This window comes from Camelus ferus, chromosome 8 (assembly GCF_009834535.1).
Source record: "Camelus ferus isolate YT-003-E chromosome 8, BCGSAC_Cfer_1.0, whole genome shotgun sequence".
NCBI classification, from domain to species: Eukaryota; Metazoa; Chordata; class Mammalia; order Artiodactyla; family Camelidae; genus Camelus; species Camelus ferus.
The window spans coordinates 52,127,647-52,148,479 of NC_045703.1; the positions used below are offsets into that span (position 1 = coordinate 52,127,647).

At 40.4% G+C, this 20,833-nt stretch overlaps 1 protein-coding gene across 2 annotated transcripts in view; it reads left to right on the top strand.

The window, feature by feature from the left end:
- HECA (hdc homolog, cell cycle regulator) overlaps nt 1-8,470 on the top strand; it is a 38,324-nt gene extending 29,854 nt beyond the window's left edge. Inside the window, exons 3-5 of one of the 2 annotated variants that reach the window (XR_004322024.1) lie at nt 1,870-2,024; nt 4,219-4,337; nt 4,851-4,986. Coding sequence is in view for 1 of the 2 variants with exons in the window: in XM_032485036.1 (XP_032340927.1) it covers nt 1,870-2,024; nt 4,851-5,015 (320 nt within the window). In the remaining variant the exon portion in view is untranslated. Of the gene's footprint in view, nt 1-1,869; nt 2,025-4,218; nt 4,338-4,850 lie in introns of both variants that reach the window. The other variant, XM_032485036.1, reaches the window with a different exon arrangement.
- The last annotated feature ends 12,363 nt before the right edge of the window (nt 8,471-20,833 follow it).

Consider the following 20,833-nt stretch of genomic DNA (forward strand, 5'->3'; position numbering starts at 1 on the left):
TTCCCTGACTTTTCCAGAAGATGTTTTTGTTTGGTATTAATACTGTATTAAGATTTATCTAGTTTGAAATTTCTTTTGGTGCTTCTTTACCACTTGGAACCACAGGTGACTGTTCTCTCAGGAATCTACTTTTTGTTTGAACTCACAACACTAGAATTTAGAAATTTTAAATTCTCCTTATTTAGGACAACGTATAATAGTAACTAAAACAAATCTAGAGACTCAGTTCAGGCCGGGAATTCCCATGAGGTAGCCTGGAGGTTAGGAGTAAGATATGAATTCAAGTCTGGACTTTGCTACTTACTATCTTCATGAACTTGGGCCAGCTCCTCCAGCTCTCTGAGCTTCAGTTCCTCCTCTCTGACATGGGGATAAGAATAATGCCTACCTTATAGGATTGTTGTGAGGGTTAAATGAACTAATTTGTGCAGCCTCCTAGCACAGTGCCAGGCCCTTGGTGAGCACTCAGTACAGGTTCTCTGTCAACTCCGTCGCCACCTGGGTGTCCTTGAGTGTTTGAGAATTGCAGTGAGTAAGTCTAGGAGGGAAACTGGAATGAAGCGTTTTCCATTGGCTCCTAGGTACTGAACTGACAGCCTGAAATGCCTGAGGTGCCTCTGAGTGGTCATGGCATGTGAGACCCTTTTACTTTCAGTGCCCTGCAGCACAGATGGGCAGTATTGCAAGAAGTTCTTGTGACCCGTCCCACTTTTGGCATAGAGGCCCCAAGGTTTTAATGTCTTTGGCTGTTAACATTATCCTATTCATTCACACAACATACAATTATGGAGTGCTTTCCACATTCCAGATATTGTGCTAGACGCTGAGCTTTCAAGGGTGAGTAGACATAGTTCTTGCCCTCAAGGAGGGAGAGAGAGTCTTGTAAGCAAATGAAATGCAAGGTTTCCTTTAAGTACCATTTAGACCTTTCCAATGGATAAGGAGCAGGCTGGTCCTTAACCACTGAAAAGATGAAGAGCATGGTCTGGGTGATGGAGTGAGCAGTGCTTTCTGAATAAGAATCATTTAAGAGGATGTGCTCTCCTGATGGTAGTTTTAGCACAGAGGAGCCCCGGTCCCCACACAGAGAGCAGCACCATTGCTGTCATGTACAGCCCAGGCAGGTTCTGGGCATTCCAGCTCTTTCCTAATTTGACCCTGAACCCTTCAACATGAACTGGGGTGACATCTTTTCTTTACAAGCGTTAGATATTGATAAATAATGGAGGAATAGGCTTGTGACTTTCAGGATCCCAGTAAACAATAAGACATTGAACTCCTTTGGGGAAAAAAACACAAGATATAATTCTGGTTCCTAAATTGGATGTGGTGATGACTGAGCAATTTTGGAGACAAGAGCAGTTAACATAGTAATTTTGGCTGTGGTATAATTCTGGGCTACCAAACCCAAGACAGACTTTGGACTTTTTTATGGTGGGGCTTGTTAATGGACAAGAGCTCATGAGTACAGACCAGCATTGCTGGTTCAGCCTCTGTATGTCCCACTAGACCTCTGAGGAGAAAGTCCTGTGTGATCATAGGCCGGTTTTGAGCACGTGTGGCTTGGTTATTTGAGTTTGGATGTCTGCATTGTAAACCTGCCAGCACTTTTCTGAAAAGTGAATTGAAGCAAGTATTTCATGAGATTGAACTTAAAGCCCGTGTCCCATTGACAATAGTAATCCATTATTATTCTAAAAGGGCAGTTTAGGGATATATGATAAATGTCATCTATTTTGCTTTTTATATTTATTCAAATGATAAAGTGTTCACTTATAACTGATAGAGGAGCCATTTTTTAAATCCCCTCTGGAGACAAAAGGTGATTTCTTTGACAGCCACTCTCAGCATCGTGTCTTCTGTGCACAGGGAGGCTCATGCACCTGTACGCGGTGTGCGTGGACTGCCTGGAAGGGGTTCACAAGATCATCTGCATCAAGTGTAAGTCGCGGTGGGACGGCAGCTGGCACCAGCTGGGCACCATGTACACCTATGACATCCTGGCCGCCTCTCCGTGCTGTCAGGTTGGTATGGACCCCACAGAGTGAGCAGTGGGTGATATCAGGGTTCTCTCCCCAAGCAAATGCAGAGAAGCTAGAGGCAGCACTGCAGGCACACTGGAGGAGGTGTGAGGGCTTGGAGAGCATGCTCAGCAGTGAGCAGTCGGGAAACTCCCCAGAGTGCCCAGTGATGGCGGATTTCCTAGAGCTTGGTGCAGCTGTCATTGAAATACTATGCAGTCACTAAAAGGAGTATTATAGAATAATGTGTAATTATGTGGGAAATATTTTCATTATTTTAAGTCAAAAAGGCAGGTTTTAAATGGCATAATAGTATGCTTCCCATTTGTAAAAAGTGAACTTGAAAAGGAATCTGCTAACCTGTTATCAGAGTTTGTCTCTGGATGGTGGACTGAGTTGAGTTGTTCCTTTAGTTTTCTTTTTGCTTACTTATATTTTTTTAATGTTTTGTATGATTAATGTATAATAAATTTCTAGTGAGAAGAAGTTGTTATTTAAAAGGAGAGAAGAAAGTTTCACTTTCTTTAATAGATAGAACTTTCTTTTGGTTTCGTTCTGTGGGACAGTGCAATTACTCAGAAACTGCCTGCCTTGTAAGGTGTTTGAGGTTAACGGGAAGGATTTGTAATCCATAAAACTCTGCTAAGGAGAGGCATTTGCTGATGCTGAGAGCATCCAGAATTTAGCTGTCATGAGGAAAAGAGAGAGGTGTTAACAGGTGAAAACTCAAGTCCATAGAAACACAGGAGACAGAATCCTTGGAAGTATCTTGGTTTACTTCTAAGTGCTTGAGACAAGAAAACACTTGTTATGTAATTCCTCAATATTCATAGGTAGGAGAGATATTTTTCTTCCTTCTTCAGTGGCTAAGCCTTTAATATAAATACCTGTTAAACACTTAATTAGTTTATTACATAGTTTTATATCTTTAGCATTATGGTTTGATTTTTGTAGAGAAATTCTGACTATTAGCAGTTTATTCAGAAGAGAAGCTGTGTTGGTTGAAGTAAAAGGTCGGCCGAGTCGGTATTTCAGCTATGCTGTGTCTGCGCTAGTGACCTGAGATGAGAAATATGGTCACGGGAGACCTAAATGGCCATTCATAGCCTGTCGTTTGATTTCAGATAGGATTGACACCTTTTACTCCATTCTAATACATGGACCACATTTCCATTTTGAAACTTAGCCTTGGAAATGAGGTATTGTCTTTTAGTTATTCACTGTAGCATTTTATAATGCCCACTGTGCCTTGATGCCAGCTCTTGAGAGAAACAGAAAGAAGGGGCTTCTCTCTCCCACACACACCGGGGAGGGTTATCTTTTAAAGAAATAAGGAAGTGAAAGAATGTTTGGGCCTCATAGAACATTAGCTCGAGAAAGGCCTGGGGGTGGGGGAAGATGTCTATCCCCGTCCTCTTACTTTCCGCATATGGTGGAGGCCTGAGCAGTAGAGTGTTTTAGCCGGGTCTGCCCGCATGTGTCACAGCCGTGGCTACAGCCTGGTAGCTCCCAGCCCTGTGCTCTTCCTGCTCCACCCCTAGAAGGCAGTGGGGTTGTTTCCTCGTCTTCAGAGGGAAAAGCAGAAGATCAGACTGCCACACCCGGCCTGTGCTGCTGACTGTGTATTTCTTTTAAGCCCAGACGTTCCTTTTCTGGCCCTCTTACTGAAATGAAAAACATATTTGATTACTTTTGGCTTTAAAAAAAAATCAGCTCTATTTATTGAAAATGTACAAGTGTTAGATGCTACCAAAAGCATCAAGGAATGTCTTCCAATAAGACTTTGAGCCGAACATACGCAAGAATTAGTAATTAGGAAGGAATAACAGGTTAAAGAGAGAGGTTTGCTTAGAATCTCACTTTTAATATTCTTTAGAGAAATTAGTCAGTTAAAGGGTGTTTCTCTCAGTTTATAGAAGGGTGGTCCATGTGGCAGCTCAGAGGGCCGGCTCTGGGGTGAGCGCCTGTGGTTCAGACCCAGCCCTTCTGCCTCCTAACCCTAACTGCGTGGTCTTGCACACGTTGCTTTATCACCATGTGCCTTAGTTTCATCATCTGAAATTCATGTACTACTCCCTATCTTGCAGGAGGGTTTTGAGGGCAAAGCGAGATTATATTTTTCTGTTACCTTTTTAGAAAGAATGTAAATGAGAGTCTGTTGTATTTGTAATTTCTGGTTATTTGCTGAATTCCTTAGACCTGTTGCTGAAAGCCTCTGGTCTTGCGCTGTCAGAGGGAGGCCCAGGCATGAGTGAAGATCCAGTTGCTCGTGGGTTCCAGAAGCCTCAGGATGAACAGAGCCCTTCTTCCTGGATGGTTAATTTTACTAGAGTGTTTTAGGGAATTTTTATTTTTACCTCAAAGAAAACAGAAATGTAGTAAGGAGTAGAGTAAAAAATATATATGAATTTTAAAAATAAACTCAAAAAAATCTTCAGAGAAATTTCATGCAGGTCTGGATGAGAGAAGTTGGCGTCAGCCACTTCATAAAATCCAGGGGGAAGGGATTTCCGATTGTTAGGGGAACGTTAGTTGAGGCAGTACCAGTTGAGAATTTCCTTCCCACCAGCAGGTGTGGCTACAGGCGGCGCTGCATGTCGGGAGGGAGACGCACAGTCACTAACCTTTCAGACCGATGGTGAACATTTGAGTGTGTGCCTTATGCTTATCTGATGCTCTGCGCACCCTGTTTTGGGTAATAAAAGGGATGCTTCGCTAGACTCTTGATTGGTTTCCCAGGTCGGGCAGTCTCGCATTTTGGCTGGGATGACCTTGGCGGTGCCGTGGGACAGGGGGTGTTGTGACTCACGGCGTCTTGTGTTCCCCCAGGCCCGCCTGAACTGTAAGCACTGCGGGAAGCCTGTGATCGACGTGCGGATCGGCATGCAGTACTTCTCCGAGTACAGCAACGTCCAGCAGTGCCCACACTGTGGCAACCTGGACTACCATTTCGTGAAGCCATTTTCCTCCTTCAAGGTTCTCGAAGCGTATTGATGAAAGCTTTGCTTTAGTCTAGCTATTTTATTGATATTGTTACTTTATTACATATCTTTTCTAGGGAAGCAGACTGCGACATTAATTTCTTTTCTAATTCAGAGGAGAGTTCCTTTGTGTATGTGTGCCACTGAAAGGGCGCTGCCCCTGCCCTCTCTTGACTCCTGAGTGTTGGTCTGTGGTTGTGACCAGAGCCCACCTGGGGCCTCCTGTGAGTCTGGGGGAGTGGTTCGCTATCACTAAGAGTCTCTCATGCAGCTTTTAAGGTGGTGGGGAGGATGGGGTGAATTTAGGAAAGGGATTATGTGGTGGGAAACTAAGGGCATGGTAGGTGCTGGGAAGAAACTCTTACTAAAACGTTAACTGTCTAAAGCAGACCCGCTTTTAGATCTTCACTGGGCCTTGGGAAGAACACAAGACAAGTGAATGTAAGTCTGTGCCTGGAGAGCTGGTGGTGGGTTAGTCCACCTTGGTGCAGTGCTCTGCAGCGCACCTGACCTGCAGGTGACCCTCACTGACAGATTATTTGAAAGTGGACGTGAGCCCTGACCCTATCCCTGTTGCAATTTAGCAGCCAGTTTTCATACTGAAAATAATATCCAAATTATAAGACATATGCAAACTGTTGGTGTTGCACCGATTTTTAAGGTAAGCTGATCTGTAACAAAGAGAATATGCCAAATGTATTTGGAAATGATGCACACCGACTCAAGAGGGCAAAAAGGCAGAACCCTGTTATTTGAATTGTGTCTCTGAAGTTGGTCAAACTCTTAAGGAGAATCCATGAGTAATGTGATTTGGGCAGTACTGATTTATGTAGGTCGTGCACTGTCCAAGTGCCATTTGATGTCAGATCCTTCTCACAGGATAAATCTCACAGCCGCAGACCCTAACTGCTAAGTTTCAGAACCAGTCCTTGCTCTACTTATCTTCCCCCCAGATTGCTGTGGCTGCATTTTACCCATTTAATGCTGAGTTTCCAAAATCAAAGATTTGATCCTAAGAAGGAAAGGAGAAACATATCTGTGGGGCTATGAGAAAAAAAAAATGTTAATATTTCTTTTTAAAGTGTGTTTCATTTTGGAAAGTCACTGATTGTAATGCATAACAATATGTTTGAAAGTAGATTTTTCAAAGATCTTCATGACACCTTTCCTTTGGTGAAAAAGATGATAATTTATAGAATATGATTAGTCAGAGTATTGAGCTTACCAAAATACAGCCTTCTGTTCACTAGAGTGTGATAATTTAAATAACTGGCACCCCATACCTTTACAGAACTGGAACTGGAATATGATTTCTCAAAAATGAATTTGATAATTTCAGGTAAAATACGCATATATGCTAAAAGAATGCTGAGAATACGATCCTTCTATGGGTGGCTAAATTTGGGGTTATGTGAACATTTTCTAATACTTACTTCGTTTATACCATTTTTTCCTCAGAGAAACAGTTGTTTTTCCTCTTAGAAGTGCTTAGGCATTATGGCAAGTGAGTTTCAGTTCTGCTGCCTGAAATATTCGATGTTTTGTTTGAAAGAACACAGCATTAAAGAACCCATAGATTGACTAATATTCTTCATCTTTCAGTTTGGATGATTGTAATTCAGCTGATTGTGTCTAGTTTGATGTTTGAGGATCTGAAAAATATTTCACAGTAGGGGGAAATGCTCAATGTCTGAAAGAAGCAGAAAATTGTTATTGGTCTGACAGCGTTTGATGCAATGAAGAGGTCTGTAAGACATAGCCCTTGCAAATCTGTCTTCAATACACAAAACTGTGACTGAATTAGCTGTTTCCCTGTTGATTCTTTCATGTACCCAGGTATAAAAATTGGTGAGTTTCTCTTGTCTTCAGAGTGCCATTGGATTTTATTTCTGAATTTAAAATGAATAGTAAAATATTTGTAATGCTGTTCTTTAACCCACCTAAATCTTTGAAGAGAAACCTGCTTATATTGTTGTTCTGAAGCTTAAAGTTTACATCTAGATCACACTCAGTAAGCTCCTCAGCCTAAACCTGCCACACGTGTAGTGTCTGATGCATTCAGTATTTTGTCCTTATATTGTTTTCTACTGTCTGAAAAATAAGTCTGATGAACTTTCACTGTAATTGAGTAAAATTTGTTTTTGGCCTTTATTTTGATGATTAAGTTAGGATTCTAGGATGCTGAAGTTACATAAAAGGAGAGGCATAGATATTATTTTTGAGAATGTCTTTTGCCTTTGAAGCATTGCATTCTTGTCTAAATTTGCAAAAGTTTAGCTGATTTTGTATGTAATTGAGTATGCAACCATGTGAAGAATAAATCTTATTTTGGAAATCTGCTGACCTTAATATTTTTCTCTACACTTTCTCCAAATACTTTGCTCTGAATACCTTGATGGGAATTGGAATATATCAAAAAAGATGATTATTTTTGTTGTGGCTTGGATATTAAAGGGTATTAGTTACCCAAGAGATACATTTTCTGTTTTTCTGACAGTGTTCAGTGACATGAACCCACTCATAAGTGACTAATAAGTGATTTTTACCTACTTTTTTTATCTAGTGTTTATTTTGAAGAGTTATATTACCCTGAACAAATGAAATTACCTGCTTTAGTTTTAGTGGGAAGACTCATTCTGATCATCTCATCCTTTGCTCTTCAGGCCATCTCAGTCCTTCACTCTCCTCTGGCTGCCTCTGCAGCAGTTGATAAACGGGGATGACAGCTTAAAAGATAGACGGCTGTGAAGTTGGGGAGTGGGGTGAATTAACCCATTGCAATAAGAAAGAACATTCCCCAAACAGTCTTTAATTTCCAATTTTGTAGAAGAAGCTCGCTCATTTTTGGAGTAAAAGGTATTTTCATATCTGTTTAGGGGGGAATTAACTCATCAGGAAAGAATATTGTTAGGTGTTTAAATCCTAAAACTAACAGATATACTGACACGTAACTTAGTAGATCACCCAGACAAACTTGGTGAAATCTTTTGTTTTGTCTGGTAAGACCCCTGCTTACCACGCCGCCTCTTCTCCTGTCCCCAGATCAGTTTGCTTTTCTCTTAACTCCAGTTTGCTTTTCTTTTTAGTCTCATGCTTTTGGGTAATTTTAGTTGGAGGTTGGAGAGGAGGTAAGGAGAAAGTGCTCTTGTTCAGTGTTTTGGTTCCTATAAAAAGGGTGCTGCCTGACCCAGTTCATCTCTATGTCCTGTTGACTTTGTTATCATTCCAGGTAATTGGAAGAAAATATAATAGATGCGCATCATTAACACCAGCTCAAAAATATATTCTTGTCAGTAAAGATTTCTTGTCAAGATGTCTTGGATTGCACTTTTGTTACGGGAAGACAGTGTAAATAGTTAAAGAATGTTGATAAAATTGAAACATTTGGCTATGGAATTGTGTGGTGTTAGAAGGTTTCTGTTTGTGAACTGTATGTATTAAAAAATAAAATTTCAGAAACTAATATTGTATTCTCTTTTTAGTGTGTCACTATTTTTTGTTGGGATTCTGGGTTTTTGAGTTTGGGATTGTTTGATCAGAAAAGATAGTAGAGAAGACTTTCTGAAGGTTTGATCACTATTCAGATAGCCATTTCAAAGTCACTACTGCATCTAATAAACTTTTTATGCTGTTTGAAAATGGTATGTCACATGTAAATTCCTTTTGCAACAAAATAAACATTCTCTGTAACAAATTTGGTCCCATATGGATAATCCACAATTACTGTTCTGGTTACAGGGAACTCTATTGAATAGGTAGATAGTCCTGTTCTTCAATTTTTGTTGTTGTTGGTCTGTAGCAATTTTCATAATGAAAAGCCTGGATTTCATGCTTCTTTATTATAAGAAAATGAGAACTGAGTTGTACTTAAACTTTTTGCTGACTTGATGCACTGTGATCAACTAAAGCTTAGCTTTCAAATCTCCTTGTCCCGTTCATTTCAGATATTATTCTCAGCCAATGGATTGAAATCCACAAAATTGTCAGAACACAAAATAAGATGTGGGAATGTGGCTTGAGGAAAGAGTCTCCAGTTGACTCAAAGCCTGTCTAATGACTTATTTACTACAGACATCTGAGGCATAAATTTTATTTAAAAGCCTTAAGGACTTGGGAAATTATGATTTCTACTAGTGATTTTATGTCAACAAAACTCCTTTGCAATTGTAAGGAAAATACAGTTCTTACTACAATAGAAAGAAAAAACCTCAAAGTTAAACAGTTATTAAGAATTAAGTTTAATGAAAGAAAAATCTTATTTGCTCTTAGTGGTTTCAGTTTCTTTAAATCTTGCTTATGTTTTGACTTAAGCCACAGTTAGACTGCTAATTATTATATAGGCTGTTTCTCTAGTAAAGAGTTAAATTTTGGAAGAAAAAAAGCTTTTCTTGAGCTTTTTGCTCTTTTCACGTTCTTTCGGCTCTCTACACCTGGGGTAAACCTTATCTAATGAATGAGAAATATCTTTGAAGACAGTAAAGTGTTGTACAGATGTACTAGAAGTAATGTGTTAAAAAATTTTTTTTCTTCTAATGGCAAACTTTAGCACTGTGATAATTACCTTATATAAGCCTGATTTGGTATTGCTAATCCTCAGGGACAGCAAAAATAAAAATAAACAAAGCACTTTGTCTTCTAGAGTTCAGTAAAAACACTGATTATTACATTTGTCAGTGTCCAAATGGAACTGTCACCATATCACCATTTACTGGTGATGGACACCATGCCAGTGGTTCTAATACGCTTGTTTGAAAATTTAGATTAGACTTTAAAATCAAGTTTGGAGCTCTCTAATTACCTAAAGTTAATTACCTAAGTGCCTAAAGTAGAAAACTTATAGCCATAACAGTCACAGAATTTAGAGATAGATCAGAATTTAGTGCAAGGACTGTGTATTCTGTTGTATTCACATAGTATATATAGATATATATATTTAAATTTAAGTATAGTTGATTTACAATATTCTATTAGTTTCAGGTGTACCACATAATGATTCTATATTTTTATAGTTTATAATCCATTTAAAATTATTGTAAAAGATTGGCTATATTCCCTGTGCTGTACAATATATCCTTATAGTTTATTTATTTTATGCATAGTAATTTGTATCTCTTAATCCCATAGCCCCCTCTGACCCCTCTCCCCTCCCCTCTCCTCATTGGCAACCACTAGTTTGTTCTCTGTTTTGTTATATTTGTTATATTCATCCCTTGTTTAAACCCCATTTTAGAGATAAACTGAGGCCCAGAGAACTTAAACTTGAGATAAGTTCTCATAGATAACAGCTAACTGGGAATTAAGTCTGGATTCCCTCTCCTAGTCCTCAAAATGGCATCAGTTGAGAGAGAACTTGGGGTTTGTTTGACAAGGGGAAGTCATTCTGAGAGGCCTTGCTGAAACCCCTGCATAAGGGCAACAGGCAAATTTGAAAGCACCCCCTATTTTTAGAAAGAGGAAAGCAAATGGGAACACTTACAACTTACACAAGGGAGAAATAATATTTGAAATCAGTAATAGTGTATTTTACCTCATTTTTGGTGCATTCATTTGTTGACATCTGTTCCCTTTTGTTAAGATCAATCATTGCTTGAGAAGAACTGTGTCAGAGTGTAAGGTGGCATTTTTACAGTTTACACTAAGAATCCATCATTTCATTGACTTTGGGATCTTGGAGATGATCCAGACATGTCAGGCTGTCGAATTTGATAGCTTTGGTCTGTCCAGTTGGGGCAGTTTTCCTCTCTGACTAACTTTTCAAACAGTTGCACTTGGTCTGTTTCATTTTCAGTTCTTCACTATTTTGCCTGATACTCTGGTATTTCAGACTTTTCTGAGTTGCTAAACCTGATGACTGTTTATTTGTACTCCACACAACCATAGGGGGAAAAGTGCTGGTTGCATATTTGAGAGAATTAAAAATTTTCATGGTGAAGAGGTTATCTCCTGAGCTAATGATTAGTGATATTCCTAGTTATTGCGAAACTGTGGGTTGGCAATCAGCGCGTTACACTTTCTTGCTATTTCCATCACATTAACAGATCACATATTTTTTTGAAGCCCTGATGACACAGCAAGTGGCTGATGAGGAAAGGAAGCCAGGTGAAGCCCCGAGGCTAGGGTTTGTCTGAAGCTCCAGGACCCAGTGGCTCTAAGAAGAGAGTGGTTTGGGCCAAGAGAGAGATGGTGGCAGTCCGGGGGATCTTGTGAATATTTCAAAAAGTTTAATGGAGATCATAACGTTGCCTACCACAAGACTGCACAGGATATCTGAAAGGTCAGTTTATTTTTGGCACGAGTTATAACAACCTTGGTTGTCTCAAGCTGCTCAGAAACACTGGCAGTAGCATATGCCTTTGATGAATAATATATGAGAACATAAATGAATTAACACCTCATAAATGCTGTTTATTTTACAGACGCAACCTTTCAAAACAAGATAGATCGTACTAGATGAGGGGTGGTCTTTGGTCATGGAAGAGTTCGGAAGATGTCAATTTTTTAGTGTCTGCTTTTCCTAATCCTTTTCCTTTTACCTGTTGTGATGTGATATGTTGACCTTTGCTTGCTTTTTTTCGTACCTGCCCATCTCTTTTTCTTCCCTTGTCCTTTCTCTTGCCTTTCCTGGTGCATCAACAGGAAAGCCTACTGGCAAACCTAGAAACGAGTTGGTCAGTAAATCAAGAAAGTTAAAAAAAAAAAAATTCCTGCAGTTGGCACAAAGACAAGTTGATCAATGGAAAGACAGAGTCCAGAAGGAAACCATACTTAACATATATAGACAACTAATTCTTGACAAAAGTGTCGAAAGAGCTCAGTGAAGAGAGGATAATGTAACAAATGGAGCTGGGGTATTTGATATCCATATGCAAAAACCAAACAACCAATCAAACCTGAATCCATACTCATACCTTATTTAAAAGATTAATTCAAAGTAGAATGTAGATCTAAATGTAAAATCTAACAATGGATAATTGGATTTTATTAAAATTAAGAACTTCTCAAAAGACATTGTTAAGAAAATAAAAAGACAAGCCACAGACTGGAAGACAAGGACTTGTATCCGGAAAATAATGAAGAACTCCTAACAGATAGTAATAAGATCACTTTAAAAAGTGCAAAATATTTGAACAGACACTTTATCAAAAAGAAAAAAGTAACAAACACATGATAAGATATGCAATGTCATTAGTCATTAGGGAAATGCAAGTTAAAACCATAATGAAATGCCACTACATACCCATTGGAATGACTGAAGAAAAAAAAAAGAATGTCAGTTGCTGACAAAGATGTGAAGTAAGAAACATATGCTGCTGATGGAAAAAAGTTTGGCAGTTTCTTAAAAAGTTAAACATACACTTTATTCTGTGTCCCAGCCACTCCACTTCTGTGTGTTGACTCGAGAAAAGAAAGCCCTTCACCCAAAGACGTGTTACGGGGGGTTATAGCAGTTTTACTTGTAATAGCCCCAAAGAGAAACAACACAAACGCCCATTAACAGGAGAATGGATGAACAAAATGTAGAATACTCAGCAATAAAAAGTGACAACTATTGATACATGCAACCCGGATGAGTCTCTAATCAACACTGAAGAGAAAGAGGCCAGAGGTAAGGAAAAGTACACACTGTATGATCCCATTTATGTGAAACTTCAGAAAATGCAAATGAACCTATATTGACAGAACAGTGTTTGCCTGGGGATGGGCAGAGGAATATTACTGTGGGGGAGACAAAACTGATTACAAAGGGGCCTGAGGAAACTTTTGGGGTGACAGATGTGTCCATAATCTTTATTATGAAGATGGTTTCATATATATGTCAAAACTTACATTATAAATATGTGTAGTTTATTATGTTAATTATACCTCCCTCCATAAAGCAGTGAATTCCCTGCTCATGACTTACATACCATAAACATTTTAATTAAATTTAAATCAGGAATATAGTCATTGGACAGATTGGGTTGTTTGTCTTAATGTGTGATTCCTGCAGTTGTAGGACCATGCTGACTTTCTTGCAAAACCTCCTTTTGTGATGCATTCTGTAAGGAAACTTCCCATTTGGTTCTCTTCAGAAAGGAATGAGAACTTAGACATATGAGAAACAATATAATTATACCAACTCTCTAGACTTTTGGGATTTCTGTCCCCTCATCTTTTACTGTATTATCGCCTGTGTTTAACTTAATATTTTTGTGTGTATATGATTGTCCTATCATTCCAAGATATCCTGCCGAGTTAGCAAAATATTTTCCTTATATAATTATATGTCTTTGATTTGTGTACTATTTTTGTCAAACTACGTTATTGCAGTGACAAGTATAACTGCCATAAACCAGTTTGGGAACGAACACGACTAGCTTTTGGTAAGGACATAGCTTTACTGGGGGAAACCGTATGCAGACCCTGACTAATAGAAGCTACCAGCCACTGGCATCCATCGACCTGAGGTCATTCATCACAGTGCAGTTTTACAAAATGAACTGGAGTCAGTGCAGTTGCTGGACTGGCTAAAGAAACATCAGTCGAGGGAGATTCTACTGCTCAAGCTCTCTGATGCCAGCTTTCCTCAGCTGTAATACTATGTCTCTGCCTTGAGGTAGGGGCATTACAAAGTGCTTAGTGCGATAAAGTGCTTTAGCATTACCCTGGCATGTAGTAAGTGCTAAAAATGTGCCTCATTATGATCATGTGTGTGATTTCCGAGAGCATTGTCATCATATTCGGGCAGGAAGGGCCTTAGAGATTGACTCCACTCAACTATTTTACAGTGAGGAAAGTGGCTCCACACACACATCAGCAAGTGGGGCTGAAGGCTGTGCGTCTCCCTGACGAGCTGGCAATGCTACGGCCGCTTCCCAGGAGGCTTCTTCCACAGGGGCTCCTGACAAGCTGGAGAGTCTCTCATACTAGGGGAGGAACTGCACACCGTATGTCAGTCTCATAAAGGAGCTGCTTCGGAGGGCAGCCGTACTTTGTCAGAGGCCGACCATCTTCAATAGCTGTGAACATCTTTAAAAGACATTTGCTGAATTCTGCTTCTGAAGTGTTGGTGTTCCTCCACACAGTGGAAATCGGGGTGTAGGAAGCGAGGTAAAACCAGGCCTCAGGCAATGAGGTAAGAAGGGCTGAGAAGGTTGTTGGACTAGTAACGAGATGAAATCTGATTTGGTGAGGTGGGTTAGAAATTTTGTGAAATCCAAAATATTGGATTTTTCCCAGTTGGGTTTAGCTTTAAACTGAGACGTATGCTCAGAAACTTGCTTCTTCTTAGGCTGGAAAGTGATCCATTTCTTCCCCTTCCTGGTGAAAACAAACAGTGGCTCAACAGTTGTGTTACAGCGGCTGTGTTTTTCATCTGAAGGATGCCCATGGAGGCGGGATCCACACGCCTGACCTTGTGCAGTGAAGGCCACTTGCAAATGATAACACGTGGACTGTGATGGAAACAGATCACAGTCACTCTGTGCTGGCCAGGTCCATGCGCTTCCATGTGGGTGTTTTCTTTTACTGGTCTGATCCAGCTTGAGGGATCAAGGTTGTCAGATGCACCTGCTGACCTGCCGCAAGGTCGTTAACTCCTCCCAGGCATCTGCACTCGCTCAGCCACCCAGGGCCAGTGCCCTGGTCTCGGAGGCAGGGAGCCTGGGCTTAAATTGTGTCTCCTCCAAATTCAGGCTCAGCACTTAATGTTTTGGATCATGCTTTCTGTTAAAGCAAGAGAACACAAACACCAACTTTCTAATATGCTTGGAGTGAGGTTTAATGAACTAATAGCTTAATGAATTTATAAACTCTTTAATGAGAAATAGAATGAGGGGTTATTAAAGTGAGCATGTCAGTGATGACTATATTTGCTTCTACTTAAAAAAAAATCTATCCCAGATGCCTTTGATTTTTGGTGTTAAACAGCTGTGACTGCCTGACTAAAATTAGTCTTCCACACGTCATGCTTCACATGCTAAATGCTAGTCCAGCGTTTACTGAGCACATACTATGTGCGGGGATAGGTGCCAAAAGGAGTCATGATTATTTGTTCAGAAGACTGATCACCTTCAATAGCTATGAACATCTTTTAAAAACTCTGCTGAATTCTACTTTTGAAGTGGTGGCATTCTATGAGAGGTGACAAGACTCCTTGAGGTATATACCCTTACAGTACTTCTTGCTGAGGATTACTGTGTTCATCTGCAATCTTCTACCCTAATACTGGAATAAAATTGTAAATGTAGATCCTTTTTAAAGTAACGAACTGAAATTCTAACAAAGCATTTGACTTATAAGGTTTGCATTTTTAGATTAAGAAGAATTTTATTAGATTGAAAAAATTCTGAAAAAGAAGTTTCCCTCCTGGCACGTCTCATTTACATTTTTGCCAGATTTATTAATGCACATGTAGCACTTTTGTGCAGGGAAGCAAGAGCTTTTTGAAGAATTGTGTTGCAATCTCAATCATTTTCCAGATGTCTTTAATCTGGTGTCTGTGTAGGCGAGATATGGGCTATAGTTCTTATTCTTTTGAAACTGGGATTTTAACATTAAGCATTTATAGGATGCTTAGTGTAAGAAGTACGAATGTTTTATTATAGCTTTCGGGGTAAAAACATTGCAAAAGAGGTGACAGACATATTCTGTTTCTGTTGCTCGAAGTTTATGGTTTTTCTTAAAGCTGATGTGCATATTTGGATTTGCATTAGTTGAAAGTTTTAAGAAAACATCCCTAGTGAATCATCTAAGCTATGGAAGAAAATGTATTAAAAATTCGCTAAGTTTTAAAATTCAAAAGAGATGATCTTATCTAAGAAGAATAATGTTTAAGATAGTCAAGTTGAAGTTTTTTCTTTTAGAACTGCCTATTTTGAGATTGGAGCAAGTACATTGGCACTTTTAGTTTTCTTGATTCATATATAATTTTAATTAATAGGATACTAACTATGAGTGTAAGGATTTCAAAATTTATAATTAAACCCCAAAGAAAGAAAATCAGAAAGGTCTTGAAGTAAATGGTCTGCTTGTGGAGATGTGCTCATCTTGAAAGTATACACTTCCAGGTCTGATGTCTAATATGGTCCAAGGAAGTAAGCTTTCAGCTCTTCAAATACAAGACTGCCTCTGCGGCCATCAGGGGGTGTGGGAGTGAGGAGGGCGGAGCCAGAGGAAAACAGCTTCCTAGGATCACAGTGTCAGCATTTAGCCAGGATGCTCTCATCATGAAGTTGCTCAGATGTGGGACACAGAGAAGATGCTAAACTGGAAGCCACGTGATGGGATTCCATGTAGATGCCGCTCTGAGTGTGCTGTCCTCGAGGGCAGGGCCAGTGCTTTCAACATCTTGTATTCACAACGCCTGGTACAGAGCCTTGCCCACTAGCTAAATGAACGATTGAATACACGGACAGCTCTGCATACCAGACACACACATGAGCTAGTTGTGGGAAAACTCAGAGTTTTTCTTTTCACCTGGTATGCCATATCCTGGTTTTGTGTTTTTGATGCCTGCTCCTTTGGGATTCCTTTCAGAAAATCAAATATCAAAATCTTAGAAGAATCAATACCTAGGTCATGAGGACTGACCTCTATTCTGGGCTGTAGGTAAAAATCGCTTCATCTCTCACATGTTTAGAATAAAGGTGATCGTATCTATGACAACTTATGTAGTTAAGATGAAAAAAGTTAGAATTAGAGAATGTCAGAAGTAGAAGGCACCTTAAAAATCCTTTTTCTCAATTTGCTTACGGTATAGAAAGGGAAACAGATAGATACAAGGGTTGCTTAGAATCAAGGCCTTCACAGCTGTGCCATCCAGTCCGGTAGCCACTAGCCAGCCACATGTGGCCATTCAAATTACATTTTAAAACATTTAAATTAAAAATCCACTTCCTAAGTGGCACTCACCATATTTTAAGTTCTCAGTAGCCATGGTGGCTGGTGGCTATCATACTGGGAAGGGCCAACTGTAAAACATTTGCCTCATTGGAGAAAGTTCTATTGGACATTTTGGACTAGACTTTTTCATCACAACTCTTTCCTCTCCACCGTGAAAACCTTAATGAATGGGTTCCTGATGATCGGCCCCAGCACTGTGTCATATATTTCAAGAAAGAATTTAAAATTAGAAACAATGAATGAAATAATTTTGTTTTTTACTATGCTTTTTCGGTTCTCTTGGGAGGGAAGTGTACTCAGGAGCCTCGTGGATTATGTGTGGTTCAGACATCAACAGCCTAAAGTGAGCAATCACAGGGCCGTTTTCCCGAGATGGAGTGGAGTCGAGCATTAGGCCTTCTTCGCCTGCCTCTTGTGAAATACCAAGGTTAGTTTCAGGTCTGTGTCATGTGATAGTAACTTCCTACTGCTGGCGTTCTTAGCAGCTCTGCTTAATTTAGCATCCTCTATGAGTAGCTAAATGTATACTTAATTCAGTTTTTAATAATCTAATATTAATGGCTTTTTTTTGAGTTGTTAATGCCTTGTGAACCTTCATCAGACTTAACCCCAGATGATTTTTCTTTGTTGAGTGGTTCTGATAGATCACAGTACTAATTGAATTATTCCAAGAGTAACAGTGAAATAAGTAGAGGCTGAGTCTTGGTTTTTACTCCTGGGTTATTATTTATCCAAGTAATTAACATTTGTGGAATCCTCTAAAGTCACAGGCTTTGTAGACATACTTGATTGTTTAATGTCAGCTGAGGGCTGTAAACTAAGGGCATTGAGGGAAATAAAATCCTGAAGTACAGTCTTAGATCAGAAAGTCAGCTTTTTAAAGCTTTTAATCAAATGTCACCTTCTTTATGCAGCCTACCCTGACCACCCTTCTGGGATCCATGATTTCCTTTTTTCTACACTATTTTTTAATAGCAGTCATCACCTTCTGTCTCATTTATTATTCTTATTGTTTATTGTGTGTCTCTCTCTACTAAAATCTAAGCCCCTGAGGGCATGTCTTTTTCTGGAGGGGGCATATATCTATTGCATATACCACACGTCTAGAATAGTGCTTTTTCACAGAATAGATGCTCAAAGTAGTTAATGAATGAATGAATGAATGAATAGGTGACCATGATCACCAAGAGTGATGTTTTCATGTAATGACTCCATTAAAACTACTGTTCTTAAATTATGAGCATTCAATCCAGTGATCACTCCCTCTCCCAGGACACCACGCCACAGGTACCATTTTTTCTTCCTACCTTGCTGGCTAGCTCCTTCTCAATCCCTCCCTAACTGTCTCTACTTCTTCTGCCCAGTCTCTTAAACATGGAGTGGCCAGTGCTCAGTCTTCTCTGTTCAGTCTTCACTCGTTGTCTTGGTGGTCTCATCCTGTGTCCTCACATTAAATGTTAATCATGTAGTGTGAACACCTACATTTACATATCTAGCCCTGACTTCTTTCTTAAACTCTAGGCTGTATTAGTTGAAAAACAAATGACCCCCACATTTCAGTGGCTTACACTGCCAAATATTATTTCCTGCTCATAGATTTGCAGTTCAGCCGCATCTCAGCTCCAGGCTACAGGTTGGGTTCAGATGTCCCCCTTTTCCCATAGATCGAACTTCTCTGCCAGGCTGAAGGTACCACCTCTTTCTGGTCTGGGTTATTCTCTTGTAGCAGAGAGCAGGAACAAAAGGGCAGGTGAAGATTTTTGATGTCTTTAAACATGGCATTTATCCCATCTGCTCTCATACTCTTGACCAAAGACCAAGATCTGCGGCCAAGACCAAAGTCAAAACAGGGAAGTACACACCACTGACTGAAAGGGAGGGAATGATGCTGAACAATACAATCTAGCAGAATGTCTCTTAGGCATTTCAGGCTCCACATGTCCAACACTGAGTTCCCGATCTTTCCCTCCAAATCTGCTCCATTCTGCATCATTATGGTTATTGGTAACTGCAGTTGCTTAGACCCGAATCCTTGGGATCATGCTGGACTCTTCTCTTTCATATTTTATATCCAGTGTTTGAGAAAGTCCTGTCAACTCAGCCATCAAAATATGTTTAGAATCCAAACATGTCGCAGAGCCCAGTGCTGCTGCTTGGTACATGTCATCATCTCTGCTCAGCTCCCTGAAACAGCCTTCCAGTCCCTCTCACTGCTTCTGCCTTGCCCTCTCAGTGCATTTGCAGCACAACAGCCCTGCTTGAAACTGTATAATGTTTCCCCTTTTCTCTTAGAATAAAAGTCAGATCAGTTTCCTTGCCCTTCCAGCAACTAGGGACCATCCTCATTCCTTAGCTCAGGGCCCCCTTCCTCCATTCTCCCCTTCCTCCGTTTTCAAAGTCAGCAATGGCGAGTTGAGTCCTTCTGACACGGCATCACTCTGACATCATTTTCTACCTCCCTTTTCCTTTTAAGGACCTTTGTGAGTATATTGGGCCCACTCAAGAATTCAGAATAATTTCCCTATTTTAGTGTCAGCTGATTAGCAGCCTTGATTCCATCTATACCCTTAATTCCCCTTTACCATATAACATATTCACAGGCTCAGGGGATTAGGACATAGACATCTCTGTGTGTGGGGGTGGGGTGGGTGGAGGGTTGTTACTTCTGCCTCCCACACCCCTCAGGGGACTACCTCTTCTACCTGTTCCTGTTCTCTTTCCCCTCAGGAACCTGCAGATCGTGCCCTCCTGTGGGATTTTACACGTGTTTTCTTCTTAGTTAGGTCTCTTCTGACTTGAAAATTGCAGCTTGTACCTAACACTTTCTTTCCCCTTTCTAGCTTTATTTTCCTTTAAGGCACTTACAATGGACATACTATATGTTGTATGTATGTACCTGTTTTCATTTAGTGTCTGTTTTCCCCACTAAAGGTAAGCTCCATGAAGAGAGATCTTTGTCTGTTTTGTTTACGACTGTATCTCAGCTTCTGAAACAGTAGCTGGTACAAGGCAAGCGCTCAGTGAGTATCTGTTGAGCAAATGAAGGAAGAGTTTTCATCTTTCATCAGTTGGAAGGATGGTTCATTACAATCAACTAAGGAAATCAATTAATTATTAACTGACAAGCATTCCTTGAGAATTATGTGACTAAGAAGATGTAAAGCAAATGGTCTGTGAAGCCTAGCAAGGTTCTGAGCCACAGGAACCTGTGGTGTCAGGTTACAAGTCAGTATTTGAGGCAGGAAAACGCATCCCTCTCCCATAAGTCCCTCTCTGGCAAGGTTTCCTCGGCCATTGTGTCAGGAGGGCCTTTCTTTACTAAAAACCCATGATTTCATTCTGGGAAGCGATGTGTCCAACCCAGATACAAGATACGTTCTCCAGCCTCCCTTGCAGCTTTGGGCTGCTGATGAGATTTATGCGGAAGTCCTGGTGGGGCTCCTGGGAATCCTCAGAGGGGCCTACTCAGTTGGAAGGTGCCCTTTTGTCTTTCTCCTGTTTGTCCTTCTTCCTCCCTGGAGTAAGAATGGAATGTCAGGAGCTCCAGAAGCCATCATGGGCCATGGTGTGGCTGGAAGGAAGGAAGCCAAGTGTTAAGGATGGTAGATCAGAAAGATAGAAGGAGGCTGGGTTCCTGAGGACCGTGGAGCTGGGATCGCAGTCCTGGGTCACCCACGTCAGAACTTGCTATAATGTGAGTTAAATAAGCCGTTGTGTGGTTATTTCCCTTTTGCAGCCTCTCCCCCAGATCTGTCCTCCACTCTCTGGTCCATGATCTGTGCCCTGAGAGGCTCCCTTGCCCTCTGGCTTCCAGTTGGGGTTGGCCAGGCAAGGCACTGGGCAGGAGGTCAGTGTGGGAGAAGAGTAGGATGGTTCCTTCTGTTCCCTCCCTGCTTGCGTCATCTTGGTTCTGGCAGAGGTGGTTCCTCTGTGGCCGCAACTCCTGTT